Source organism: Chionomys nivalis, chromosome 6, assembly GCF_950005125.1.
Source record: "Chionomys nivalis chromosome 6, mChiNiv1.1, whole genome shotgun sequence".
NCBI classification, from domain to species: Eukaryota; Metazoa; Chordata; class Mammalia; order Rodentia; family Cricetidae; genus Chionomys; species Chionomys nivalis.
Window position 1 is genome coordinate 4512127 of NC_080091.1, and position 27744 is coordinate 4539870.

The following is a 27744-nucleotide window of genomic DNA, read 5'->3' on the forward strand; positions in this document are numbered from 1 at the left end:
TCTGGAACTCTCTATTTAGACAACAATGATCTTGAACTCCAGAAGCTGGAGCCCGGTCTCCCAGGCTGACCGGCAGGCACCACCACACCTGACTTCATTCACTGACTCACGTGTAGACACAGGGTGAGCGCAAGCACTTACTGAAGGTCCACTGTATACCAACCCTGTCCCCAGGTCATCACGTGACCTTATGCCCTTAATCCCCCCCACAAGAGGACCAGCAACCCTCAGCCTCAATTCTCAGGCTCTTCCCGCAACCCCTCCCTAACGAACGCCTCGGTCTTTTAGTTCTCACCCACTCTTCATATTTTTGCATCCTTTATTCTACCAGAAAGCCCTTTCATTTTGGACTGAGAAACTCCTACTCATCCGTCAATGCCCTAGCTCCCATGGCCTCCTCCTGAGTTAGCCTGCCCTGATTCCTGTCTACATCCCTTCACTATGAGGTATTCGGGGAAGATACAAGCTGGTAAGCGCCTGTAGCGGCAGAGAGGGGCTCTCATTCCAGACTTTAGGGTATGGTACGGGGTGGGGACTAGGTAGGAAGCCCACACCCCTCGCTGCCTCAGTTTCCCGTAACTCCAGAGGGAGCGGCGGGGGCCCCTCCCGCCCGGCGGGGATGCTGGGTGGCTCCGTCGGGAGGGGGTCCCCGGCGGCCGAGGGGGGCTCAGGAAGTGGCGGCTACAGGAATTCGGCGCTTCCACGCCTTATAAGGACATTTGCTCCGCCAGCCAATGGGCGGCGGGGGCGGCGTCAGCCCTGTCCCGGACCGTCCGCCCGCAGCCGGTCCCTAGGTCCGCCCGTCCCGCGCCGGGTCCGTCGGTCCCGCCATGAGCTCCACGCAGTTCAACAAGGGCCCGTCCTACGGGCTCTCGGCCGAGGTCAGGAACCGGGTGAGTGGGCGCGGACGCAGCCCGGCGTGGGGCGCAACCTGGAGCGCACCGACGCGAGCGGGGTGGCCTTGCTCCGACCCCCGAGGGCTGGGGGCGCTCGGGTAAACCGGGGGGCTGCGGGATCTGGGAGGGGCACCCCACTTCTCTGCGCGCGGGGTGCTCCTGCAGCCCCGCCCCTGGGATCCCGCACCCCCGCCCCGGGGGTCTCCCGCGTCCCGAGAGAAGTGGAAGGGTGTAAGCAAGACCCCGGAGAGGGCGAGCGGGCGGGCGGGCGGGAGTCTGGGAGGAGCGACCCCCGCCACCCCCGCGACCCCGGCTTCGGCACCTGCCAACACTTCCCTTTCTCCCCGCTTCGAGCCTTTTAAGTTGGGGACGGGAAGGGGGCGGGACCGGGGCCTTCTTAACAGGGTGTGGCTCCCTCTCCCCTCCTGGGACTCCCCGCGCACACCTGGGAGAGGGCTCACGGAGTGGGGGGTCTCGGGCACAGCGGGACATCGAAGTCACCAGCGTCCGAGGGACGGACACACAGCTGGGGGTCCCGATGTGATGAATCGGGGGCACGGACGGGACGCTGGGCTCGCCTTCCGGGTAGACCCGCTCCCACGCACACCCGCCTGGCACCTGAGAAGGCCGGTTCCACAGCCCGCAAAGCCTGGGCCACCCGCCTGGGCACGCTGAAGCCACCAGCCCGGCGCCCCTGCCACGGGACAAGCTGCCATCTCAGTTCCCACCCCGGGCTGCGGGTCCCAACCTCCCTGGGACAGAGGAAGTGAGACACAGAGAGATTGAGGAAAGCGCCAAGGATGGAACAGCTAGGAGCCGGGTGGGGCGAGGGGGACAGGGGATCCGCTATGTAGGGACTGAGGTCGGAGATTCCTTCCATCTCTGGCAGACTGTGGAGCTGGGACAAGGAATGGCCCCAACCAGCCTGCTGGGTCACTAAGGGTCGCATCTTTCACTGGGAGGGGAGCCCCAGAGACCATTGTGCCTGGCCCATGTGTCTCAGTTTACCCCCCTGACCGCCCTCAGATCCCATAGGGCTTTGTTCAGTCCGGCTGAGGGTCCTGGCCACTGGGGAACAGCTGGTCCTGATTTAGACGGGAGGCCACTGCATTCCTGGTAGTTTGTGGCCGGCGTGCTGGAATGTGCTGCCGGGGAGGGAGGTGGCCACAGCGCTTGGGACTGGGACTCTGCCCTCTGCCCCCTTCCTTGGTTCTCAGAGCCTCTAGGGACGTGGCCCAGCTGGACCTGGCATGCCTGGCATCCAGGCCCAGCCCCTGCTCATTCCTGCAGGACTGGGTCACTCCTGCAGGTGGGATCAGCTGCTCCCCGCCCCCCCCAGGCCTTTTTTTCCCCTGTGAGCTGCTAATCCACTTCAAAGGGTTTAAAAAGGCTATGGGGAAGGGGAGCCCAGTGGGTAGTGGCGCATGACTTTAATCCCAGCACTTGAGAGGCAGGGGCAGGGGGATCTCTCTGAGTACGAGGTGGCACATGCCTTTAATCTCAGCGCTCTGGAAGCAGAAGCAGGCGGATCTCTGAGTTTGAGGCCAGTCTAGTATACAAAGCGAGTTCTAGAACAACCAGGTTACACAGAGAAACCGCATCTCAACAAAACAAACAAAAAATAAAAAATGGAGACCTGAGACCCGGGGAGCCTAGAACCCGCTGTGGTCCTCCACATGGCAGGAGCCAGGCCCACGGGCAGTTCTCTAGATCCTTCTAGTCCACTGGAGAACCTATTCCTCCCGTGAGGTGGGTAGGCAGGCTCCTGGCTGGACCCCTGCCTGTCCAGGCCTGGCATGCTCAGGGGCAGACAGGTGTGAGCCTGGGGGAAGTGGGTGTGTCTGGGGGGGAAATCTCAGGGTTTTTGTTTTTTGTTTTTTTTGGTTTTTCGAGACAGGGTTTCTCTGTGGCTTTGGAGCCTGTCCTGGAACTAGCTCTGTAGACCAGGCTGGTCTCGAACTTACAGAGATCCACCTGCCTCTGCCTCCCGAGTGCTGGGATTAAAGGCGTGCGCCACCACATCGCCCGGCTAGGGTTTTTGTTTTTTTAACCCAGTCATGTGGAGACAGTCTTCCTGTGGTGGCCTACTGGCTGGAATATTGCTCAGCCATGAAAAATAACAGGCGGCTATGATGTCAGTGGAGAACCTTCTGGTCGCTGTCCTCAAATCACAGGACAGAGCCCCGGGCAGATAGGAAGTGCTCAGTAGTGAAGTCAGCGGCAGAAGCAGGGCTCTGGCTGCTGGTGTAGCTTTGTGGGTGGAATGCTGGCTCAGGTTTTATTCCAAGCACTTCCCAGTCGTACACAGGTGTCATCCCAGGTCTGGGGGGGTGGAGGCAGGAGGATTGGTTCAGGGTCATCTAAGTCCAGCCCGGGCTACATGAGATCCTCTGTCTCTTCTTCTACTGTCTGAGAGTTTTGCAGAGTGTGTCCATGCCCCAGCTAATCTCTGTGCTCCTTGCTTCTCAGCTCCTGTCCAAATATGACCCCCAGAAGGAAGCAGAGCTCCGCAGCTGGATTGAAGGACTCACGGGCCTCTCCATTGGCCCCGACTTCCAGAAGGGCCTGAAAGACGGGGTCATCTTGTGCACGTGAGTGCACACATGCGCACAGACGTCAGCGCTCCCTGCTGCACAGCTTGTGCATTTCTAGTTTTTTTTTCTTTTTCTTGTCTTATCGCATAGTCTCTCTTTTGGTTTTCATTCTCTTGGCTTATTTCTTGTCTTTATTTGTTTGTTTGTTTATTGTTTTTGTTTTGGGGGACAGGGTTTCTCTGTAGCTTTGGAGTCTGTCCTGGAACTCACTCTGTAGTCCAGTCTGGACTTGAGCTCCGCCTGCCTCTGCCTCTTAAGTGCTGAGATTAAAGGTGTGTGCCACCACCGCCCAGCTGTTGATCTGATTTTATTTTATATTGGGTTTGCTTCACTTTTACTTCTGAGTTTGTGTGTGTGTGTGTGCACACGTGAGAGTGACTGGGCCTGTGTGCCCCTGTGAGTATATGATGTACATGAGTGCACTTACCTCAGAGTCCAGAAGAGGGCGCTATGATCCCTGGAGCTGGCTATGAGTCACCTGACATGGATGCTGGGAACTGAACCTAGGGCCTGGAACAGTGGCAATCACCCTGACCTCTGAGCCCTCTGTCTGGCCCCTTGTCTTTTTCTGCAGTATTGTAGTCTCCAAACGTATTTCTCTGTCCCTGTCTGGTGTTTCCTTGTACTATTGAGTTCCCTACAAACTTCCTGCTGTGAGCAGTCCTACCCTAGGCCTTCTCTTTCCCCTTCAGCAGATAACGCTTCTGGAAGTTTCTTCATCTTGCATGCTATGCATCTGTCGTTTGTATATTCCACAGTTGTGCATATGAAAAGAAACTATAGTCAGAATTCTTAGATTACCCCCAAACCCCGTGGTTCAAGACTATATTCCTAGCATCCATTGTTGGCGGCTAAAGGGAAACCGAGGCTGGGAAAGTGTGAGTGTGCTGAGGTCAGAATGCCAATGGGGGGGTCCTGGGTCATTTCTTCCCAGACTCATGAACATCCTCCAGCCAGGCTCCGTCCCCAAGATCAACCGCTCTATGCAGAACTGGCACCAGGTGAGGAGCTGGCAAGTAGACAATGGGGATGCCCAGCCCTGCCTACGTGTACCGCAGGGCTCACCGCCCTTCCCTGCCTCCTCCCAGCTAGAAAACCTCTCCAACTTCATCAAGGCCATGGTCGGTTATGGCATGAACCCTGTGGACCTGTTTGAGGCCAATGACCTGTTTGAGAGCGGGAACATGACGCAGGTGCAAGTGTCTCTGCTTGCGCTGGCGGGAAAGGTAAGGTCCTGAGAGGGTTGGTGGGCAGCCCCGAATCTCACAGCAAAGCGAACCAGACAAACACAGGCCGGGCCTCCTAAGAGTCACTGTCTGATGTGGGAGGCGGGGAGGAGAGAGAAATTGGAAAGATTGGTATAGCAGTGGTTAGGTTGGGGGAACAGCACGTGAAGAGATGTGGGCGTGTGAACAAGGAGGAGTCCCTGTGTGGGGCGGACAGACAGCTCGGAAGGGTGGGGCCAGCCGCCTGTGGGGATTGTGTTGGATGTATTTCTGGGGTGTTATATCCACTGACCTGGATTGAGGGTCCCCGGCTCCCTTCACCCCCACCCAGGCCAAGACCAAGGGGCTGCAGAGTGGTGTGGACATCGGGGTCAAATACTCGGAGAAACAGGAGAGGAACTTTGATGATGCCACCATGAAGGCCGGCCAGTGCGTCATTGGGCTGCAGGTAGGCACTACCCCAGACGGGTCTAGGCCAAAGGTCAACCTGTGGGTCACGACCCCTGTGGGCCTGAGAGCCCTTCACAGGGGTGGCATATGAGATATTTACATTATGATTCCTAACAGTAGCAAAACCGCAGTTAAGAAGTAGCAATGAAAATAATTTTGTGATGGGCTTGGTACCCACAACATGACTGAGAAGGCTGGCATCCACACCCTAACCCCCACATTTCCCCTGCAGATGGGCACCAACAAATGTGCCAGCCAGTCTGGCATGACGGCCTATGGTACCCGACGACACCTCTATGACCCCAAGAACCACATCCTGCCTCCCATGGATCACTGCACCATCAGCCTCCAGATGGGCACCAATAAGTGTGCCAGTCAGGTGGGTTTGTCCCCTGCCTCGGGGTAGCCTCCACTCTGTGTCTTTATCACTGTGTGTGCTTTGGTGTTGTAGGAGGCCGGTCGTTTGTTCCGGGCTGCTCAGACCCGAAATAACCACCTAAACTAACCCATCTCCATTAATCTGTGTATCACCGTGTGGCTGTGGCTTACTGGCAAACTTCTTTCTCCCAGCATTCAGTTTAGTTTTCCCTGCCTAGCGAAGTTCTGCCTTGCTATAGACCAAATTAGTTTCTTTATTCATTAACCAATAAAAGCAACACATAGACAGAAGGATCTCCCACATCACTTTTGGACGCGACAACCCTACTCCGTGCCTCAGTTTCCCCCAAGTGTCCACCCCCATTTAAGCTGTTGCCTGTGTCCCTGAAGTTTTGGGGAAATCTCTGTTCCAGGTGGGGGGGACAAGGAGAAAGTGGGGTGCTGGTACTTACAGGTGGTCAAAAAGTCTGATTTATTTTATTTTTGTGCAGAGGGTTGGGTTTGAGATAGGGCCTGACTATGTAGGCCCATAGTCTTGAGCTCTCAGCAATCCTCCTGTCTCAGCCTCCTTTTGCCACAGTTTCAGGGGCCAGGGTAAGGCTCAGTGTGCATAGCATTCTGCTACCATGCGTGAGACTTTGGCTTCTGTCCCCAACATAGCACAAAGGGTCACGCTCGCCCGCCCATTGTCCCAGGACTCAGAAAGTGGAGGCAGAAGGGTCAGGAGTTCAAGGTCATCTTTGGCTACATAGTCTACAGAGCGAGTTCCAGGACAGTTAGGACTGCTACACAGAGAAACCCTGTCTCAAAAAAACCAATAAATAAATAATAAATAATAAAAATGAAAGGTTTTAGCTAAGCTTTGGGAATCTTGTAGGGAACTGCTGGTATACTGAGGGAATTAGGGGGTCCCCTTTCTGAGTCCCTCTCTCCTATTTCCAGGTTGGCATGACAGCTCCAGGGACCCGGAGGCACATCTATGACACCAAGCTGGGCACCGACAAGTGTGACAACTCCTCCATGTCTCTGCAGATGGGTTACACGCAGGGCGCCAATCAGAGCGGCCAGGTCTTCGGGCTGGGGCGGCAGATATATGACCCCAAGTATTGCCCACAGGGTCCAGCAGCTGATGGGGCACCCGTCGGGGGTGACAGCCATGGCGAGGGCCCTGAGTACCTGGCATACTGCCAGGAGGAGGCGGGCTACTGAACACCCAAGGGTGCTGGCTCCCCATGTCAGCACCCTGTGTGGGCTTTTCTTTGTTTTATGTGTTTTCATTGTGTTGTTTTGTTTTTTGAAACTGGGCCTCACTTTGTGGCCCTCTCTGGCCTGGAACTCACTGCAGTCCTCCTGCCTCAGCTTCCTGAGGGCTGGGAGGAGAGGTCTGCATTAGCTGTGCCCTCCTCACCTGTCATGCCTTGCTTCCCAGGACTGACCCACCCACCCAGTAAGCAACATGGGGGTACTTGATAGAGTAGCCAGCTATAGATCTCTCAGAAGGCTCTGGAAGAGTTTCGGGTTTCTTCATCTCTTCAGTTTGTGGTGTGTGATCCCATGGAAATTGCAGGCAGTTTCAATGAAAGGAAACAAGGGGTTTTGTGTTTTGTTTGTTCCCCCTAAAGGTATGGGGGTGCGCCTGGGTCCTAAATACTGCAGGCATTCTGAGGAACTGCATTTGCTTTTCCCAAACCCTTGCCCGGATTCGTCTGGGCTCCCACCTCCCCGCTCCCGAGCCTCCTGCCCTGGGGTGATTATCTGTGCTGGACTCCACCCTGGCGTCCAGAAGTGCTGCACCCGACCCACAGGGGCCTCTCTGCTTCCAGATAATGTGAAATACCTTGTGTGGACCAAAACCAATAAAAACCTCCGTTTCTAAGAGTAAAGGGTATTCCTGAAGTTGGTGATGACCGAGGAGGGGCGGTTTAGAAGCAGGGGCCGGCCATGCACAGAAGTTAGGGGTAAGCAGGAGAAACTGAGACTCAGGTGAATAAATGATTTAAGGTCAGGGCCAAGGTGGAAGAAGAGGCTGTGCCCTTCACCGGCTCCCTCTGAACTCCTATACCTCCTCAAAACCACGGCTCTAAAGCCAGGCTAGTGGCTGGGAGCTGCATCGAGGTGAGAGGCACTTGCAGCCCTTGGTTGGCCCCGCAGGATGGAAGGCAAGAACTCCAGGGAGTTGTCCTTTGGCCTCCACAGATGTGCCAGGCATGCATGCGTCCTACCCTGATAAACAAATTAAAAATAAAGGTCACTCATGGTCGCTAGCACAGAGGAAACCTCTTCCTCTGAGATCAAGGCCAGCCTGGTCTGCAGTGATTTCCAGGCCTGTCAGGGTTACCAAGCTATGAACCAGTCTCAAATATTTAAGAACGAGTCCTTGGGGGCTGGAGAGATGGCTCAGAGGTTAAGGGCACTGGCTGCTCTACCAGAGGTCCTGAGTTCAATTCCCAGTAACCACATCATGGCGGCTCACAACCATCCGTAATGAGATCCAGCACCCTCTTCTGGCCCATAGGGATACACACAGACAGAACACTGTATCCATAATTTAAAAAAAAAAAAAATGTAGGACCGGGCGGTGGTGGTGCACGCCTTTAATCCCAGCACTTGGGAGGCAGAGGCAGGTGGATCTCTGTGAGTTCGAGACCAGCCTGGTCTACAAGAGCTAGTTCCAGGACAGGCTCCAAAACCACAGAGAAACCCTGTCTCGAAAAACCAAAAAAAAAAAAATGTAGGAAGGAGTCCTTGGGGAGAGGAGACGAGCGGCCTTTTTGAGGTCTAAACTCTTGGGAGTCCTCCACGTGTTTGCGTCCCTGTGAAACCAACTGACGCAGGCAGAAGCCTACTGTCCCTTTAAGAAACCCGGCTCCGCGCGCCCGGGCTGAGGTCCCGCCTCCTCCAGTGGCAAAGGCGTGCGAGTGGCAAGTGCACTATCCAATAGTAGCGCTTGGGGGCGGGGCTGGTGTAGCCCGGGGCGCCGGGTTGTGAAGGGCGTCGCCTGCAGTGGAGGTGGGGGCTCCTCTTAAAGGGGCCGCGTACCTCTGCCGCTGCCGGGCGGAGTTTGGGGGCCTCGGAACCACCGGTGAGGAGGACCCCAAGAGGGTGGAAGGTGGGGTCTGGCGAATTGGGGTGTTGTGGGGTTAGGGTGGGCGGAGCCACGTTCCCTGATATTTAGGGGTTCCAGGCGAGCCCCTACTCTGCCTCGCCCTTTCTTCCCCTTCCCGCGAGTGCGGGTGTGGGCTGATCGCTTTCTCACAGCGGGCATCTGGTCACCTAGAGGGACCTTGGCCTGCAGCGCCCCGCTTTCCAAATGACTCCGGTCCTCCCAGATTTCCCAGATCCCCAGTGGAAGCCGCCAGTTCCCACGTAGATGGTTAAACATTGGTCACTCCCTTCTCTGTCAGCCTCAGTTTCCCCGTCTGAATCATGAAGTAGGTCAGGTCGTCTGCTCCAACCTTTTGACACTTGGGGGCCCGGCCCTCGCTCATCTCCGGTTTCCTTGGGAGCGTGACTCTGCCCCTTTTTGAGCCTCACTTTCCATTTCTGTAACATGGAGGGCCAGGTGGACGTGAGACTCGGTCTGCACTGGAGACAGAGGCTGCGGATCTCACCGAGGGTCGCTGGGGGCCGTGGGAACCGAGACTCCGGTCCTGGACGAGGCTGAGGGTGGAGGTCAGAATCCGAGGTCTTAAATCCAAGCTCCGCCCCCTAAGAATGCGAACAGGGTCTTCCAGACCCCAGCCTTCATCAGTCCAGAGCGATAGCCCTTCCAGCCAATCAGCTACGAGGAAGGCTGCGGGCCGCGCTCCCATTGGTCACCCCTGGATGTTTGCGGGCCTCTCTTTACGGGAGATTCCTGCAGCTCAGTGCGAAGGGTGGATGACTGGTGGATTGAAGGATGAAGACCAGAGACCGTCAGGCATTGCCTTGAGCCACACAGCTCACCCTTAGCTTATTTTGCTCTCCTTTCTGCTCTGTTCTTCGTCCAGAGTCGTCATGGCCTTCTGCGCACAGCTGATGCTCCTCCTGTGGAAAAATTACACGTATCGAAGGAGACAACCGGTAAGGCAGAGATGTGCAGGTGCGGGGCAATGGCAGCTGTCTGTTTATCACTGTCCCACAGAGTCTCTACACATTTCCACCCCAGATCCAGCTACTGGTGGAGCTACTGTGGCCTCTCTTCCTCTTCTTCATCCTGGTGGCCGTCCGCCACTCCCACCCCCCCCTGGAGCACCACGAATGTAAGACCCACTGTGCACGCCTTTAATCCCAGCACTCGGGAGGCAGAGGCAGGTGATCTCTGTGAGTTCGAGGCCAGCCTAGGGGACACAGAAAAAAGGAAGGAAGGAAGGAAGGAAGGAAGGAAGGAAGGAAGGAAGGAAGGAAGGAAGGAAGGAAGAAAAAAGAGGCCCACTGTGTGTCGTGGGAGAAGGACAGACCTCTCCTGCCAAGCCTCGAGCTGGGGTTGAACTGGGTGATCGTCTACAAGGGAGGATGACTCCGAGCTGGTGCCTCTTCCCCCAGGCCACTTTCCAAACAAGCCGTTACCATCTGCGGGCACCCTGCCCTGGCTGCAGGGCCTTATCTGCAACGTGAACAACTCCTGTTTCCAGCAGCCAACGCCTGGCGAGAAGCCGGGGGTCCTGAGCAACTTTAAGGATTCCCTGTGGGTAAAGTGGGCGGGTAGGGGCTGGCTCATGAGTGGGGTTTGAGACTCGAGCCCCAGCTCCCGTCCCCTGTCTGCCCCCAGGGTCTCCAGGCTCCTTACCGATGCTCGTGCAGTGCTGGGGGGCCGCCGCATTCGGGAGATGCTGGCTGCCATGGGGAAACTGATGCCCCTGCTCAGAGCCTTGGGAGGTGGAGGTAGAGGAAGACAGAGGATCGGGCAGGGGGTGGGGGAGGGAGCACCGCAAGCTGAGCTTTGCCTAACATTAGCACCCTTCCTCTCAGCCTGGCCACCAGAGAGTAACCTACCAAACAAGCAAGCGTCAGTGACCGCTGAGCTCAAAAAGATCCTGCAAGGGGTGAGGAGGGGTTGGCATGGTGAGGGACTCATGGAATGAGCCCCTTCCACCCTCCTGCACCTCATTTGTAAAAGGGGTGTAAATGGGGAAGCTGGGACTGGAGCTCAGTGGAGGGAGCGGAGCGCTCACCCGCCCAGCACTAAAGAAGCTGTGGATGCCATCCCAACTCCTCTGGCATCTCAGCACTCAGGAGGGAGGCCTGAGGACCAATCAGCCGGCCACCCAGGGCTCTGCCATTTTGCTCTCTTGCCTGCAGGCGTCCCTGGGACCTGTGCTGGGTGAAACCCGGGATTCCATGAGGGAGTTCTTGAATGCCACCGGGGAGCTTATGCAGGAGGTGAGAGGCCCCAGCCAGTCTCCACCCTGGCCAGGAAGCCTAAAGGGGCACCTGACTGGGTCCCTGCCCTGCTTCAGACTCCAAGGTGGGAAAAGCTGTGTGTGGTGGTACATTGTGGTCGCCTCTGCACTCCAGAGGCTGGGCAGGGCAACTGTGAGCTTGAGGCTAGCCTGGGCTACAGAGTAACAAACTAACAGACAGAAGGGCAGCAATGTCGTTCAGTTATTAGAGTGCTTGTAACTCAGGTGGTAGAGCATTTGCCCAGCGTGCATGGAATCCTGGATTCTACCCCTAGCGCCCCATAATGCTCCTGTCATTCCAGCACTCAGGACACAGAGGATACATAGCATGAGGCTTGCCAGCTACATGAGACTATGTTTCAATAAAATAAAATAAATAAACAAAAAGGGGGGTTGGGACATTCTGCAGGAGGTGTCCAGCACCACCTGGTGACCTTTCTCTAGCTCCTGGTGCTGCCCAGCCTGCTGGAACTCCGAGCTTTGCTGCAGAGGCCCCGAGGGTCAGCTGGTTCACTGGAGCTGGTTTCAGAGGTCTTCTGCAGTACCAAGGGGCCCAGCAGCCCAGGGGGCCTCTCCCTCAATTGGTATGACGCCAGCCAGCTCAACGAGTTCATGGGTCCAGAGCTGGCCTCTGCCCAGCCTGACATCAGCCTCAGTGAGTCACTACAGCGGAGTTGGGTTCTGCATGGGCCGGATGGAGGGTAGAGGAATGCAGTGGGACCTCATGTTACCCCCCCCCCCGCAATACCAGGCCCTGCCTGCTCCAAGTTCATGGGGACTCTGGGTGACCATCCTGTGTCGCGGCTGCTCTGGAGGCGCCTGAAGCCATTGATTCTCGGGAAAATCCTCTTTGCCCCTGACACAAACTTCACCCGGAAGCTTATGACCCAGGTGAGATACAGGAGCCACTGGAGGACAGTGGATCTACACAGTACCCGTAGTCAGGCGGGCAGTAACAGTGAATAAGTCTTAAATGTAGCGCTGGGGGTGTGGTCAGGGTGGAGCCCCCCTAGAATCCTCCAGTGAGGGGGCTGGGGGTGTGGTCAGGGTAGAGCCCCCTAGAGTCACCCAGTGAGGGGCTGGGGGCGTGGTCAGGGTGGAGCCCCGCCTAAAATCCCCCAGTGAGGGCTGGGGGCGTGGTTGGGTAGAACTCCCAGCCTAGGATTTCTCAGGAGCTCTGGGGGAGGGGAGGGCTCAGTAGTGAGGGGGGGGTCACCTGGTATACATCCCTAGAACGCAAAATACAAAGAAAAAAATTTGAAAGTAAAACACAAGCTAAAGCGGTGGCTCTTTAGAACCTGACCGTATAGGTTTATTATCCCAGCACTCAGAAGGAAACTGAGGCAGGAACATGTGGAGTCCAGCCTAAGCTATAGTGGGAGACACTGTCTGAGAAATAAGAAAAGCCCCATGTCAGTGGTGCACACCCTTAATCCCAGCTCTTGTTTTTTTTCTTTTTCTTTTTTTTTTTTTTTCTGGTTTTTCGAGACAGGGTTTCTCTGTAGCTTTGGTGCCTGTCCTGGAACTAGACCAGGCTGCCTTGAACTCCCAGAGATCGCCTGCCTCTGCCTCCCGAGTGCTGGGATTTTTTTTTTTTCTTTTTCAAGACAGGGTTTCTCTGTGGTTTTGGAGCCTGTCCTGGAACTAGCTCTTGTAGACCAGGCTGGTCTCGAACTCACAGAGATCCGCCTGCCTCTGCCTCCCGAGTGCTGGGATTAAAGGCGTGCACCACCGCCTGGCAATCCCAGCACTTGGGAGGCAGAGGGAGGTGGATCTCTGTGAGGGTTGCACAGTGAGACTCGATGATGATGATGATGATGATGATGATGATGATGATGATGAGGAGGAGGAGGAGGAGGAGGAGGAGGAGGAGGAGGAGGGAGGTCCAGAGGTGGAGGGGCAGAGCATGACCAGGGTCAGACCAGGTATGTGGAAGGCAGCCTCGAGCTGATCTCAGATGCCCACTTGCAGGTGAACCAGACCTTCGAGGAACTGGCTCTGTTGAGGGACCTACAAGAGGTCTGGGAGATTTTAGGACCCCAGATCTTCAACTTCATGAATGACAGTTCAAACATGGCCATGCTTCAGGTGGGCTGGGCTGGAGGCAGCCACTTCGGGAGGCTAGGGTTTGCAGACAAGGAAGGGGTGGACAGAGGCCCCTCCTCACCTGTTATTCCCCCTTCCCCAGAGGCTGCTGGAAGTGGTGTATTCAGGGCCAGGACAGGAGCAGCAGACACCCAGAGGCCAGAAGCAGTTGGTGACTGTCAGAGATTTTCTGGACCCTAGGAGGGGCGGCTACAGCTGGCGGGAGGCCCACGCGGACATAGGGCACCTGGCAGGAATACTGGGCCAAATCATAGAGGTGAGGGGTTGTCATAGATAGCGGAGTGGGGGCCGGGCGGTGGTGGCGCACGCCTTTAATCCCAGCACTCGGGAGGCAGAAGCAGGTGGATCTCTGTGTCGAGTCCAGCTTGGTCTACAGAGCGAATTCCAGGACAGGCACTAAAACTACAGAGAAACCTTGTCTCAAAAAACCGAAAAAAAAAAAAAAGAGAGAAAGAAAGAAAGAAAGAAAAGGCAGTGGAGTGACCTGAAAGAGCTTTCCCTGGTGACCTGAAAGGGTTCAGCAGCAGATCCTGTCCTGGAGGCTGGAGCAGAGAGACATCTGGGCTCCTTTACATCTGAAGAGGGAGCCCACTGGTGGTGGTGTACGGTCATCTAGGGGCATGAGGGGAAAAGAACTGGGGACTGAGGGGTCAGCCACACCCCAGAGTCTGGAATTCATGTCCTCCACCCCACCCCAGTGTGTGTCCCTAGACAAGCTGGAGGCTGTGCCGTCAGAGGCAGCTCTTGTGTCCCGTGCCCTGGAGCTGCTGGGTGAGCGCCGCCTCTGGGCAGGCATCGTCTTCCTGAGTCCTCAGGACCCCCTGGGCCCATCTGAGCTGTCACCTCCAGCCTTGGGTCCTGGCCACCTGCGATTCAAGATCAGAATGGATATCGATGATGTCACAAGGACCAATAAGATCAGGGACAAGTGAGGGGGAGAGCCTTCCTGGGGGGGGGGCTAGGGTGTGGTGGGCAGGGCCAAGACCATGCCTAGTGGATGAGAGATGGAACTAGGTGCAGACAAGGGTCTGGGATAAGGTGTTGGGGGAGCTGCGCTGTGGAGCCGAGGGCAATGAGGGCGAGCCTACTACAAAGAGCTGCCAGCCAGGTTGAGCATGGGACTTTCCAAGTGTGGAGCTAGGGAGCTAGCTCAGAGCATAACTGAACCTGGGAAAGGAAGGGGTCGGAGGGAGCCCGGCCCATTTCTTTACTTCCATGTAGCTTATCCCCTGAATCTGATGTCTCCTAGGTTTTGGGACCCCGGGCCATCGGCAGACCCTCTCATGGACCTTCGATATGTGTGGGGTGGCTTCGTGTACCTGCAGGACATGCTGGAGCAGGCAGCCGTGCGTGTTCTGAGTGGAGGGGACTCGCGCACAGGCCTCTATCTGCAGCAGATGCCTCACCCCTGCTATGTGGATGACGTGTAAGAGCTCCCTCGCGTCCCACCTGGGTTCTGTGGTTTGGAGGGACCCTGTATGGGACCGGCAGAGGGCTCAAGGACCCTCCAGGGTTCCAAGGTCTCCCCATAAAGAAACAAAGGGACCTTGCTGGGAGCTGGCACCCTCTGGCTAGATCAGCCCTCTGAGGATGCTGCTAAGCCTGCAGACCCCAGGATGATATTGTGCACACGCGTGTTGCGCCCCACTATCCCACCGTTTTATAGGTTCCTGCGCGTGCTGAGCCGATCTCTGCCATTGTTTCTGACTCTGGCCTGGATCTATTCGGTGGCGCTCACCGTGAAGGCAGTGGTACGCGAAAAAGAGACACGGCTGCGAGAAACCATGCGCGCCATGGGGCTGAGCCGCGCGGTGCTCTGGCTTGGCTGGTTCCTCAGCTGCCTGGGACCCTTTCTGGTCAGCGCCGCATTGCTGGTGTTGGTGCTCAAGGTGAGGGATCCTCCATCTCCCCCACACGCACACGCAACACGCACCCGTGGAGTGAAGCTCGGGCGCGCATCCCAGCACCCATCTCGGAATGGAGTCCTCAAAGTCTTGTGCTTTTTCCCAGCTAGGGGACATCCTTCCTTACAGCCACCCGGTTGTCGTCTTCTTCTTCTTGGCGGCCTTCGCGGTGGCCACCGTGGCTCAGAGTTTTCTGCTCAGCGCCTTCTTCTCCAGGGCCAACCTGGCAGCTGCCTGTGGGGGCCTCGCCTACTTCTCCCTCTACCTGCCCTACGTGCTGTGTGTCGCCTGGCGCGAGCGCCTGCCCCTGGGCGGCCTTGTAGCTGCGGTGAGGGATGTTCTGGCCTGCGAGGAGACAGACACCCGCAGAGTGTGGCCAGCTCTCTGACCCACTCCCTCTCCCCCCAGAGCCTGCTGTCTCCCGTGGCCTTCGGCTTTGGATGTGAAAGCCTAGCGCTGCTGGAGGAGCAGGGGGATGGGGCCCAGTGGCACAATTTGAGCAGGAGCCCCGCGGAGGACGTCTTCAGTCTGGCGCAGGTGTCTGCCTTCCTGTTGCTGGACGCCGCCATCTACGGCCTCGCCCTCTGGTACCTGGAGGCCGTGTACCCAGGTGGGGACCGCGCCTGCGCACAGGAGGCCGAGTGTCTTAGGGGCTGTCGTTGGGATATTGGGCTCCTAGAGGCGTCTTGAAGTACAGAGACTTTGCCTCCTGCGGTTTGGTGTCTGGGTTAGTACTGCCCAGGATGGGTGGAGCTTTCTGCTGCTCCCTGTTACTGTCCCGCCCACAAGACACCACATTTTAGGGCGTGTCTCAGCGATATTGAGTTCCTGGAGGTTCTCTATAGCTGACGCTGCCTCTGAGGGGCAGGGTCTGAGGCAGGGAAGTGGGCGGGGCTTCCTGGCCACTCTCCCTTGACGTCGTGATTCTAAGTGTGTGGCCTGGAAGTCCTCACATCTCATGAGTGTGACTAGTGTAACCGCGTGTCCCTTTCCACCAGGCCAGTATGGGATACCTGAACCATGGAATTTCCCCTTTCGGAGGAGCTACTGGTGTGGGCCTGGACCTCCCCAGGGTTCTGTTTTGGCCCCAGACCCACAAGATGGCAAGGGTGAGGCCCTATGACAATTAATGACCTTTTGCTGATTTTGTTTTTGTCTTTGTTTTTTTTGTTTGTTTGTTTGGGTTTTTCGAGACAGGGTCTCTCTGTAGCTTTGGAGCCTGTCCTGGAACTAGCTCTTGTAGACCAGACTGGCTTCGAACTCCCAGAGATCCGCCTGCCTCTGCCTCCTGAGTGCTGGGATTAAAGGCTTGCGCCACCACCGCCCGGCCCTTTTGCTGATTTTGACTCTCCCTTCTCTCCCCTAGAGAAAGCAGTCCTGCAACTCAATCCCCTGGACACCCCATGTCCCCAGGCCCTGGCTATGTCCCCTAGGGACCTCCCCTAGAGCCTCATGCATGCTAAGCAAACATTCTACCACTGAATGACTTCTCAGCCACTTTGCTGGGATCTAGACAGGGGCTGTATCCCCAGCCATGTCCCCCGTTCCTCCCTGGGGGGCTTCTGGACAGAGGCTCTACCACTGAGCCCACACCCTCGACCCTATTACAATTTGTTTTGAGAGTTTGCAAGCTGTCCAGGCTGACCTTAAAGCCCCGAGCATCCTTCCTCAGCCTCCTAAGTAGCTGAGCTGATGCCCGCACTGTGCCCATCCCCTGGAACTCTCTGAGGGACCCTGAGGGCCGGCGCTGACCGTGTCCTCCCTCCGCAGCTCTGGTGGAAGAGCCACCGCCTGGCCTCACTCCCGGAGTCTCCATTCGTGGCCTGAAGAAGCACTTTCCCGGCTGTCCACAGCCAGCCCTACGAGGACTTAGCCTTGATTTCTACCAAGGCCACATCACTGCCTTTTTGGGTCACAACGGAGCTGGCAAGACAACTACACTGTGAGCTGCCAGCCGCTACGCCTCGTCCCTCAGTTCCCCATCGGTCCCGTGCAGGAAGCATTGGGGTCGGAGTTCCAGGGGTGCAGTGGAAGCGGGAGCTGGGTCTGGTTCGGACCCACAGTAAACAGACGATCTGGCTTCCTCCGATCCCATCCCTCTCCTGTAAAAAAAGGCACACATGCCCCCGTTTGTTGGCATGGCATACAGCAAGCACCCTGTAAGTGTAGGTGACCGTTCTGTCCGTCCGTGAAGGGCAACTTCTCTGAGACCTCTGCACCCACAGGTCCATCTTGAGTGGTCTTTTCCCACCCAGTGGTGGCTCAGCTTCCATACTGGGCTATGATGTGCAGACCAACATGGCAGCCATCCGACCCCACCTGGGCATCTGTCCACAGTACAATGTGCTGTTCGACATGTGAGTCCTGCTGGCCAGGATGGGTGCGATGGGAGGGGCCTGGAGGGCGCGGTGGGAGGGGTCTGAGCGGGCACGGTGGGAGGGGCCTGGAGGGCACGGTGGGAGGGGCCTGGTCGGGTGCAGTAGGAGGGGTCTGGACGGGTGCGGTGGGAGGGGCCTGGAGGGCGCGGTAGGAGGGGTCTGGACGGGTGCGGTGGGAGGGGCCTGGAGGGCGCGGTAGGAGGGGTCTGGACGGGTGCGGTGGAAGGGGCCTGCGCGGTGGGAGGGGCCTGGTTGGGTGCGATGTGAGGGGCCTAGAGGGCGCGGTGGGAGGGGCCTGGGCCGGCACGGTGGGAGTGGCCTGGAATGAGCGGTGGGAGGAGCCTGGAAGGGTGCAGTGGGAGGGGCCTGGAGGGCGAGGTGGGAGGGGTCTGGAGGGCGAGGGGGGCCTGGACAAGAGCGATGGGAGGGGCCTGGAGGGCGCGGTGGGAGGGGTATGAGCGGGCCCAGTGGGAGGGGCCTGGACAAGCGCGGTGGGAGGGGTCTGGACGGGTGCGGTAGGAGGGGCCTGGATGGGTGCGATGGGAGGGGTCTGGAGGGCGCGGTGGGAGGGGTCTGAGCGGGCACGGTGGGAGGGGCCTGGACGGGTGCGGTAGGAGGGGTCTGGAGGGCGCGGTGGGAGGGGTCTGGACAAGCGCGGTGGGAGGGGTCTGGACGGGTGAGGTGGGAGGGGCCTGGAGGGCACGGTGGGAGGGGCCTGATCGGGTGCAGTAGGAGGGGTCTGGACGGGTGCGGTAGGAGGGACCTGGACAAGAGCGGTGGGAGGGGTCTGGAGAGCGCGGTGGGAGGGGCCTGGTTGGGTGCGATGTGAGGGGCCTGGAGGGCGCGGTGGGAGGGGCCTGGAAGGGTGCGGTGGGAGGGGTCTGGAGGGCGAGGGGGGCTGGACAAGAGCGATGGGAGGGGCCTGGAGGACGCTGTGGGAGGGGTCTGAGCGGGCACAGTGGGAGGGGCCTGGAGGGCGCGGTGGGAGGGGTCTGGAGGGCGCGGTGGGAGGGGCCTGGCATCAGCTGAGATGCAGCCCGAGGGAGTCAGTGTCGTCTCCCCTGGCTACAGGCTGACCGTGGAAGAGCACGTGTGGTTCTACGGCCGACTGAGAGGTGTGCGTGCGGCTGCCATGGGGCCCGAGCAGGAGCGGCTGATACAGGACGTGGGGCTTACCCCCAAGCGGGACACACAGACACGGCACCTCTCCGGTGAGCCAGAGGGGAGACGACGCCTCCGTGCGGGAGGGGCACCGAGGCTCACTCAGATAGCTGGGTGGGTCACGTTAGGACTGTCACCCTCTCCGCTCAGGTGGAATGCAGCGAAAACTGTCTGTGGCCATTGCTTTTGTGGGTGGCTCTCGTGTAGTTATCCTGGATGAGCCAACTGCTGGCGTGGACCCCACTTCCCGGCGTGGCATTTGGGAATTGCTGCTTAAGTACAGAGAAGGTAAGAACTGGAAGATGGGATAAAATAGCCCGAAGTTCGGGAGGCAGAGGCAGGCGGATCTCTGTGAGTTCGAGACTAGCCTGGTCTACAAGAGCTAGTTCCAGGACAGGCTCCAAAACCACAGAGAAACCCTGTGTCGAAAAACCAAAAAAAAAAAAAAAAAAATAGCCCGAGGTTCCTATTTTCTCCTTATGAAATGCTGGGATGGGGTTTTGAGGGATGCTCAGGAGTTTGCTGCCTAGGCTTAGGCGATTCCTGGGAGACACTGCCACCTGGGCAGAGGTTTACATGGACTGGACCCCCATGTCCAGATCGCACACTCATCCTCTCCACCCACCACCTGGATGAGGCGGAGCTCCTGGGAGATCGCGTTGCCATGGTGGCAAACGGCTCTTTGTGCTGCTGTGGCTCCCCGCTTTTCTTGCGCCGACACTTGGGCTGCGGTTACTACCTGACCCTGGTGAAGAGTGCCCGGTCCCTCCACACCCAGGACTCGAAGGTGAGGGCTAGAGCTAGCCCCTGAGCCCTGTGCCCAGCTCTGTCCTGCAGACATGGGCCATCGTCTTTCTCTATGAAGGGAGACAGCGGTGACCCCAGCCAGGAGAAGAAGCCAGACAGCAAGGGCAACATGGCGGGTGAGTGGCTCAGGGGACCCCTAAGGGAATGATGGGTCCGGCAGCCACTTAACCCATAGCAAACTGGGTGCCTGTCCTTCCAGTGTCCACAGGGACGACCCTCACCCAGGCCCCAGCTCCTGATGCAGCCCCCCCAAGTACACCCCAGATACTAGACCTAGTGCGGCGTCATGTTCCTGGAGCTCGGCTGGTGGAGGAACTGCCCCACGAGCTGGTGCTGGCACTGCCCTATGCGGGGGCCCTGGATGGCAGCTTTGCCATGGTCTTCCAAGAACTGGATCAGCAGCTGGCATCTCTGGGGCTCACCAGCTACGGGGTCTCAGACACCAGCCTGGAGGAGGTATGGGACCTGGTGGGGTTTTGAAGGATGAATAGGAGCTTGCTTATGGGTGGCAAGGGGGAGCTCCAGGCAGGAAGGGCTTTTAGGGAAGGTGGGCGGCTTAGGAGACTTGAGGAGGTCTAGGGGGCCAAAAGGTATATGGGGGTCGCTCCTGTGAGTCTCTTGTTCTGTCTCCTCAGATCTTCCTAAAGGTGGTGGAGGACGCACACAGAGAAGGTACGCCATAGCTCTGTAGCCCTTCAACAACCCCAGGTTCAGGGTCAAGCCTGCCCTCGGCTGGGTCTGCCCTCCCTCTGAATCCTGGCCCTTTCTCCCCTTGAACTCTGACTTCGTCTTCCCAGGAGATGAGACCCTGTCCCCAGCTCTGAACCTCTTTGGCTCCGCAGGTAGTGACCTCAGACAGCACCTGCACCCTCGCTCGGCCACTCTGCAGCCCCACACAGGGCCAGAGGCTTCCGCCCTGGAAAACGGGGAGCTGGGTGAGTCTCTCGCACGCTTGCCACTCCCACTGTCATCCCCAAGGCACTGGAGGAGTTCGGGAGTTTAACCTCCCCTCCCCCACAGCCAGGTTGATGTTGGAGCCCCAGGCCCCACAGGGCTCCACGGCCAGCGCTGCCCCGGTGCGGGGCTGGGCACTGACCTGCCAACAGCTCCGGGCTCTGCTCCACAAGCGTCTTCTGCTGGCCCGCCGCAGCCACCGGGGCCTGTTTGCACAGGTGACGTGTGACTGTCCTGGGTGTCTGGGGAGCCACGGGAGAGGGAGCAGGGTAGGATGTGTGGGGTGGGTGCTGACGGCCTTGTCCACCAGATTGTGCTGCCTGCTCTCTTTGTGGGCCTGGCCCTGCTCTTCAGCCTCATTGTCCCTCCGTTTGGCCAGTACCCACCCCTGCAGCTCAGCCCCGCCATGTACGGCCCCCAGGTCTCCTTCTTCAGGTGGGTGCTGGGCACAGTGGGCAGGTGTAGTGGGTGGGTGACAGATGGCCACCGTCACAGTGCTGACCTGTCACTCCACAGTGAGGACGCCCCTGGGGACCCCAACCGGGTGAAGCTGCTGGAGGCCCTGCTGGGGGAGGCCGGGCTGCAGGACCCCAGTGTGCAGGGCGGAGCTGCCAGGTGAGGCTAACCCAAGCAACTTTCCTTGGCGATCCCCTGCCCCCCGGCATTCTCTCAGTTTTCCCCCAGGCTCTGCCTCAGTTTCCCTCCGTGTCCCCTTGCCTTTGTCCCCCTCTGGCTGTGGTGAGCAGGCCTCCGTTGCCTTGTTGGGGTGTGGAGTCTGTGCCTGCTAGCACCCTCTCCCAGCACCCACAGCCCTTCCCGACTCCACAGGGGATTCGAGTGCACACACTCCGTGGCCTGCTACTTCTCTGTCCCTGAGGTCCCTGCAGATGTGGCCAGCATCCTGGCCAGTGGCAACTGGACTCCAGAGTCTCCGTCCCCAGCCTGCCAATGCAGCCAACCTGGAGTGCGCCGCCTGCTGCCGGACTGCCCAGTGGGAGCTGGGGGGCCGCCGCCACCACAGGCCGTGGCTGGCTTGGGGGAGGTGGTCCAGAACCTCACTGGCCGAAATGTGTCTGACTTCCTGGTGAAGACTTACCCCAGCCTGGTGCGCCGGGGGTAAGCATCCAGGCTCTGTGTGCCCACTGGGGAAGCCGGTGGGCCCTGTGCCCCATACTGACCCTTCCCATTTGACTGTTTCACTCTGTTTCCCGTGTGTCTCCCACAGCCTGAAGACTAAGAAGTGGGTGGATGAGGTCAGGTGAGGCGGGGCCTGGTGCAGGAAACCCTCTGCTGGCCTGCCCGCTCGCTCTCCCAGCTCCTCACTCTCCTCCCTGTCTCCACCTCAAACCATTTCCCAGATACGGGGGCTTCTCCCTGGCAGGCCGAGACCCAGACCTGCCCTCAGGGCGTGAAGTGGTCCACACAGTGGCAGAGATGCGGGCGCTGCTGACCCCCGAACCCGGCAGTGCCCTAGACCGTATCCTGAACAACCTCACTCAGTGGGCCCTCGGCCTGGATGCCCAGAGCAGCCTCAAGGTGGGAGCTGGGGCCGGGAGGTGGGGGCGGCCAGGGGACCCAAGGCCCTTTGCTTCTCTGCACTCTTGGTCGTTGCTCCACTCAGATCTGGTTCAACAACAAGGGCTGGCATGCCATGGTGGCCTTCGTGAACCGAGCCAACAATGGGCTCCTACATGCCCTCCTACCATCTGCCACGGCCCGCCGTGCCCACAGCATCACTACGCTCAACCATCCTCTGAACCTGACCAAGGAGCAGCTGTCTGAGGCCGCACTGTGAGTCCATCCGTCTGCTCTCAGTGCCTGTGGTTCAGGGGTGTAGGTGCTGGGTTGGAGCCTTCCCTGTGCCCGGGGCTGGTGACAGAATGCCATCCCAACACTGGAAAGGCCAGGTGGTGGTGCATGCTTCTAATCCCAGGACACAGGAAGCAGAGGCAGGGAGATCTCCATGAGTTTAAGGCCAGCCTGGTCTCATTACATAGAAAGCTCCAGACTTTCAGGGTGGGAAACACCCAGGCATCCTGGGTCTTATTCTACTTATACCAAAGGCCCAGACCTCATGGAACTACACCCCCAATAGCTGCGCCCGCTCTCCTGCTGGGGAATCAGTCTCAAAGACCTTGGCATCAAGTCCCATTTTTCACTGAACCACCCCTGACCTCCCACCCCAGGATGGCCTCCTCAGTGGACATCCTTGTCTCTATATGCGTGGTCTTCGCCATGTCCTTCGTCCCAGCCAGCTTCACCCTGGTCCTTATTGAAGAACGTGTCACCAGAGCCAAACACCTGCAGCTGGTCAGCGGCCTGCCCCAAACCCTCTACTGGCTCGGCAATTTCCTCTGGGACATGGTATGTGTGGCTGGCCACTTGGCCACAAGAGAGGGGAGGGGAGGCACAGTGCCTGGCCCTCTGAGCTACTGAGGTGGTCCTGTCTTGGATACAGTGTAACTACTTGGTGGCAGTGTGCATAGTGGTGCTCATCTTCCTGGCCTTTCAGCAGAGGGCCTATGTGTCCCCACAGAACCTGCCCGCTCTCCTGCTCCTACTACTGCTGTATGGGTGAGACACCCCTGCCCTTTGGGGTCTACTCCTCTTGGGGGAGTGGGGAGATCCATAGTAGCTGGACAAAAAGACTCTCAGATGCAATAGGACCTCAAAAGTGATGGGATTCAGGGGTTGGAGAGATGACTCAGTGGTTAGAAACACTGGCTGCTCTTTCAGAGGACCCAGGTTCAGTTTCCAGGACCCACATAATGGCTCACAACCTTCTGTAACTCCAGTTTCAGGGGATCCAATGCCCTCTTCTGACCTCAGCAAGCACTAGGTACACACATGATGTGTGTACATAGAAGTCACAAAACACTCACACATAAATAAAAATGAATAAATCTTTTTTCAAAAAGCCCAAGGTGGTGGCACACACCTTTAATTCCTTAATTCCAGCACTTTGAAGGCAGAGGCAGGTGGATCACTGTGAGTTCAAGGACAGCCTTGGCTACATAGTGAGACCAAGAAAAAACAAAAAGGAGTTAGAACTGGGAGCTGAGTCAATGTGGCCTTAAAAGCTCATCACATCCTGGTACATAACAGATCTGAGAGGGGTTGTTCTGGGGGCCACCCAGTGTGTAACGTCACCAATGGTACTTGTCACCCTTCCCTTTCAGCTGGTCTATCACGCCTCTCATGTACCCAGCCTCCTTCTTCTTCTCAGTGCCCAGTACAGCCTATGTGGTGCTCACCTGCATCAACCTCTTCATTGGCATCAACAGCAGCATGGCCACCTTTGTGCTAGAACTGCTTTCAGATCAGGTGGGATCTTGTCACAAAACCTGGGGCTGGGGTTGAGTTAGCAGGCACTGTTGGGCTTAACCACTAACCTGCTAGGCTCTACCTGCTCCTGAACAGAACCTGCAAGAAGTGAGCCGGATTCTGAAGCAAGTGTTTCTTATCTTCCCTCACTTCTGCCTGGGCCGAGGGCTTATTGATATGGTGCGGAACCAGGCTATGGCGGACGCCTTTGAACGCTTGGGTGAGAATGTCTGTCAAGTGGGGACTGTGAACAGCACTGTTGAGAATCCTACCTTCAGACTTGATTACGTGAGATGCATTGCCTTTAACTGGACCATTTTATGTGGCACAAAAATGATGTCAAATTAAAGGTGAAGGAAAGATAATTAGAGGGTCAATTCATGAAAGGTCTGTGACCACACATTAAAGGAGATGTCTAATGGTCTAAGTCAGTTATATCCTAGCAGTATAAAAGTCAACTTTTCTTTAGTCTAGGATAGTCTGGACAGGGGACAAGACCCAGTTCTTCCTGTCCCCACAGGAGACAAGCAATTCCAGTCACCCCTGCGCTGGGACATCATCGGCAAGAACCTTCTGGCCATGGTGGCCCAGGGGCCCCTGTTCCTCCTTGTCACACTCCTGCTCCAGCACCGCAGCCACCTCCTGCCACAGTCAGTGGGGACTAGGTGAGGGTGGCAGTGGCTAGCGTCCTTCCCTGGGTCATTCACCTGTCTATCCTCAGACCCAAACCGAGACTGCTGCCACCCCTGGGGGAGGAGGATGAGGATGTGGCTCGAGAGAGGGAGCGAGTGACCAAGGGGGCCACCAAGGGGGACCTGCTGGTCCTCCGGGACCTGACCAAGGTAGGGCCAGGGTAGGGCCAGGTGCTGGGTGGGGGGTGGCATGGGCACTCCGTCCTTTCTCAAGAGGTCCCACCCCTGCAGGTGTACCGTGGGCAGAAGAACCCGGCTGTGGATCGCCTGTGCCTGGGGATCCCCCCTGGAGAGGTGAGTGCTGGGCTGGACAAGGCTGGAGGCTGCCCACTGTTTGAGTTCCTCCCACCTGTCTGCCCCTCTCCAGTGTGTTCAGTGAGCACTCACTGTGGTCACCGGGCGGGGGCACCCTTTCTCACGCAGGGACAGCATTAGGTCAAGCGCCTCTCAGTTAAGTCTTAGGCACCCGTCCTGCCTCCCAGGCTTGCATGCATGCAAACCATTTGCTGGCTGTGGTTCCCTGGCTGCCTACCAGGGGGTCAGAACACATTTGTGGGGCTGGAGAGATGACTCAGAGGTTAAGAGCATTGCCTGCTCTTCCAAAGGTCCTGAGTTCAATTCCCAGCAACCACATGGTGGCTCACAACCATCTGTAATGGGGTCTGGTGCCCTCTTCTGGCCTGCAGACATACACACAGACAGAATATTGTATACATAATAAATAAATATTTTTTTAAAAAAAGAACACATTTGTGAACACTCGTGAGCCTACTGAGGCAGGAGGATTCGATGTTCAGGGTCAGCCTGAGTTACATGAGACCCTGTCTCCAAAACCATAAATAACTAAAACAAAGACCATACCTTGGGTGCCCAAAACCATTCTCTGCTAGGTAGGAGACTTCTGTCTCTCCTAGCCCCCACCCCACCTTGCCCTCAACACTGGGGGATGTGGATATGGCCCCCGCCTGGGGCTGTGAAGGACCGTGGTTCCCTTTCAGTGTTTTGGGCTGCTGGGCGTGAACGGGGCAGGGAAGACATCTACCTTCCGCATGGTGACAGGGGACACGCTACCCAGCAGTGGCGAAGCAGTGCTTGCAGGCTACAAGTAAGGGGCTCCGGGTAGGGACATATGTACCCCGAACCCTGGTTCTTCTCCCATTGGGAAGGATGTGCTGGGAAGGATCCCAGGCTACTCCCTGGGATCTGTGTCCCTCTGTGGATGGTTCGCGTGCCCTGGGACTCCTTGGCTCTCCACAGACACCCTTGCAATCCTGCATGGGTGGTCTCCAGCTCTTGAGCCTCCTATCCCCACCCCCAGCGTGGCCCAGGATCCAGCTGCCGCACACCGCAGCATGGGCTACTGTCCCCAGTCTGATGCCATCTTCGACCTGTTGACTGGCCGGGAACACCTGGAGCTATTTGCGCGCCTGCGCGGGGTACCCAAGGCCCAGGTTGCCCAGGTGAACAAGCCGCGTCCCTCTCGGTATGGCCTCGCCCCTCTCTGTATGGTCCCGCCCGCGCTCACCGTCCCCTATCCACCCCCACACCTCCGCAGACCGCGCTCTCGGGCCTGGTGCGCCTGGGCCTTCCTAGCTATGCAGATAGACCTGCGGGTACCTACAGCGGAGGCAACAAGCGGAAGCTGGCGGCAGCCCTGGCTCTGGTTGGGGACCCGGCCGTGGTCTTTCTGGTGCGTGGAGGTGGGGTCTGAGCTGATGGAAACCTTAGGGACGGTGCCTGTACAAGACTGAGGCCTTCATTTGGCTTGGCCTGAGCAAGGTGGGGTCTGGTTGAAGTGTGCTCTGGTTTAGACGGAGCGGAGCCCCCGTGGGCAGATTTCGAGCAGGTCAGGGGCTGTCACTGGGGGTCCCACCTGGTTCAAGGTCTGCCTCTCCCATGCAGGACGAGCCCACCACAGGCATGGACCCAAGTGCGCGGCGATTTCTTTGGAACAGCTTGCTGTCCGTGGTGCGCGAGGGCCGCTCCGTGGTACTCACGTCGCACAGGTGAGTTCCATGCCACACTCTGAGAGAGCTCAGGGGTGGGACAGAGCATGGCCCCCGAGCAGGCAGGCTGGGCCCAGGTCTGCTCACACTGTCGCCCACAGCATGGAAGAGTGCGAAGCGCTCTGCACGCGCCTGGCCATCATGGTGAACGGCCGGTTCCGCTGTCTGGGAAGCGCTCAACATCTCAAAGGCAGGTGAGCAGGGCGTGAAGGGGAGGCGGGGATCGAAGGGATACGGGATATGATTGGCGCACCGAGGTTGTGGGTGGAGCCAGAAGAGCTGGGTGTGGACCCTGGAGAGAGAAAAGGCTGGTTGAGGAGGAAGAGCTTCTGCGGGTCCCGGAGGGTAGGTAGGTGGGGTTCGAGGGCTCGGGCGGGGCCACGCTAGGGGCGGAGCCAAAGGGTAGAGAACGGAGTCACTTGTAGGGGTGAAGCCAGAAAGAGTTGGGGGGAGGGATTATAGGTTGTGGACGGGTCATATTGTACATGGACAAGGGTAAGGGGTGCCCTCTGAGTGGGCGTGGCCTCTAGATGAGTGGGCGTGGCTTCCAAGCAGAGCAGAGTGAGGAGGAGTTGGGCTATATCCTGGCGTACAAGACAGGCTAGAGACAGGTGTAGCGGGTGTAGGGAGCAGCGAGGCCTGCATCCCTGCTCCTGTCACCTCCAGGTTCGGGGCCGGTCACACACTGACCCTCCGGGTCCCACCGGATCAGGCCGAACCAGCGATAGCCTTCCTCGTGGCCACATTCCCGGGTGCTCAGCTCCGCGAGGCGCATGGCAGCCGTCTGCGATTCCAGCTGCCACCTGGGGGCGGCTGCACCCTGGCACGGATTTTCCGTGAGCTGGCCGCGCAGGGCAAGGACCACGGTGTGGAGGACTTCTCAGTTAGCCAGACCACTCTGGAGGAGGTGACGTAGGGACCCATAATAGGGCCTGAAGGGAAGAGCTGAGGACCTCACGACCGTGGGCCGACATCTCTCTCCCATGCCTTTCTGTTCCCTCCTTGTCACCGCCCTGTCAGGTGTTCCTGCATTTCTCCAAAGACCAAGGGGAAGAGGAGGAGGACAGTCAGCAGGAGCCTGGAGCTGAGAAGGTTTCCACACAGGGCCTGAAGCACCCCAAACGTATCAGGCAATTCCTGGAAGACCCTAGCTCTGTGGAGACCATGCTCTGAGCATGTCTGCCTTGGGTTGAGTGGTCCTTGAGCCACACACTGGCTCCCTGGGGGAAATAAAGAGAACCAAGAAGAGTGAGATTGCAGCTGTGCGTTTGCGTCTTAGGAGCCCTGGCTCTGTGCCGAGACGCACAGACTTGCATGTACAGTGTGTGCGTGTGTCTGTGGTCACGGAGGTGACGGCTGCTGTCACAGCCACTGACCCCAAGCAGTGCCTGTGGGGTGAGCCCAGGCATGAGACATGGGCACTCCCAAGTGTCTAGTCACATGTACCTGACCTGCATACACCTGTGTGGACCTGGCTCCCAAGGGTG

General features: G+C 58.1%; 2 protein-coding genes across 4 annotated transcripts; both read left to right on the top strand.

The window, feature by feature from the left end:
* The first annotated feature begins 757 nt into the window (after positions 1-757).
* On the top strand, positions 758-7407 carry Cnn2 (calponin 2). Its single transcript, XM_057772031.1, has 7 exons — positions 758-893; positions 3366-3487; positions 4425-4491; positions 4579-4716; positions 5048-5164; positions 5399-5545; positions 6487-7407. The coding sequence occupies exons 1-7, from the start codon at positions 831-833 to the stop codon at positions 6751-6753; spliced, it is 921 nt and encodes a 306-aa protein (XP_057628014.1). The 5' UTR covers positions 758-830; the 3' UTR covers positions 6754-7407.
* Positions 7408-8578: 1171 nt separating this feature from the next.
* Abca7 (ATP binding cassette subfamily A member 7) lies at positions 8579-27729 on the top strand. Of its 3 annotated transcripts, XM_057773048.1 has the most exons (48): positions 8579-8626; positions 9101-9216; positions 9534-9606; positions 9692-9785; positions 10069-10210; positions 10295-10407; positions 10495-10568; positions 10825-10905; positions 11370-11580; positions 11677-11816; positions 12897-13013; positions 13114-13287; positions 13730-13959; positions 14281-14457; positions 14698-14920; positions 15042-15263; positions 15344-15545; positions 15934-16044; positions 16706-16877; positions 17161-17292; positions 18385-18524; positions 18625-18762; positions 19074-19261; positions 19340-19397; positions 19481-19737; positions 19917-19953; positions 20124-20216; positions 20302-20453; positions 20546-20670; positions 20752-20850; positions 21064-21351; positions 21461-21493; positions 21594-21771; positions 21857-22026; positions 22422-22599; positions 22694-22809; positions 23415-23559; positions 23656-23779; positions 24080-24209; positions 24281-24401; positions 24483-24545; positions 25250-25356; positions 25570-25711; positions 25807-25941; positions 26154-26257; positions 26359-26451; positions 26924-27164; positions 27278-27729. In XM_057773048.1, exons 3-48 carry the CDS (start codon positions 9541-9543, stop codon positions 27428-27430), a joined length of 6489 nt encoding a protein of 2162 aa, XP_057629031.1. In that variant the 5' UTR covers positions 8579-8626; positions 9101-9216; positions 9534-9540; the 3' UTR covers positions 27431-27729. The 3 variants fall into 3 exon arrangements, with proteins under 3 accessions (XP_057629031.1, XP_057629033.1, XP_057629032.1); XM_057773050.1 differs by lacking the exon at positions 25807-25941; XM_057773049.1 differs by lacking the exon at positions 9101-9216 and having other exon boundaries at positions 8617-8626.
* Positions 27730-27744: the final 15 nt, after the last annotated feature.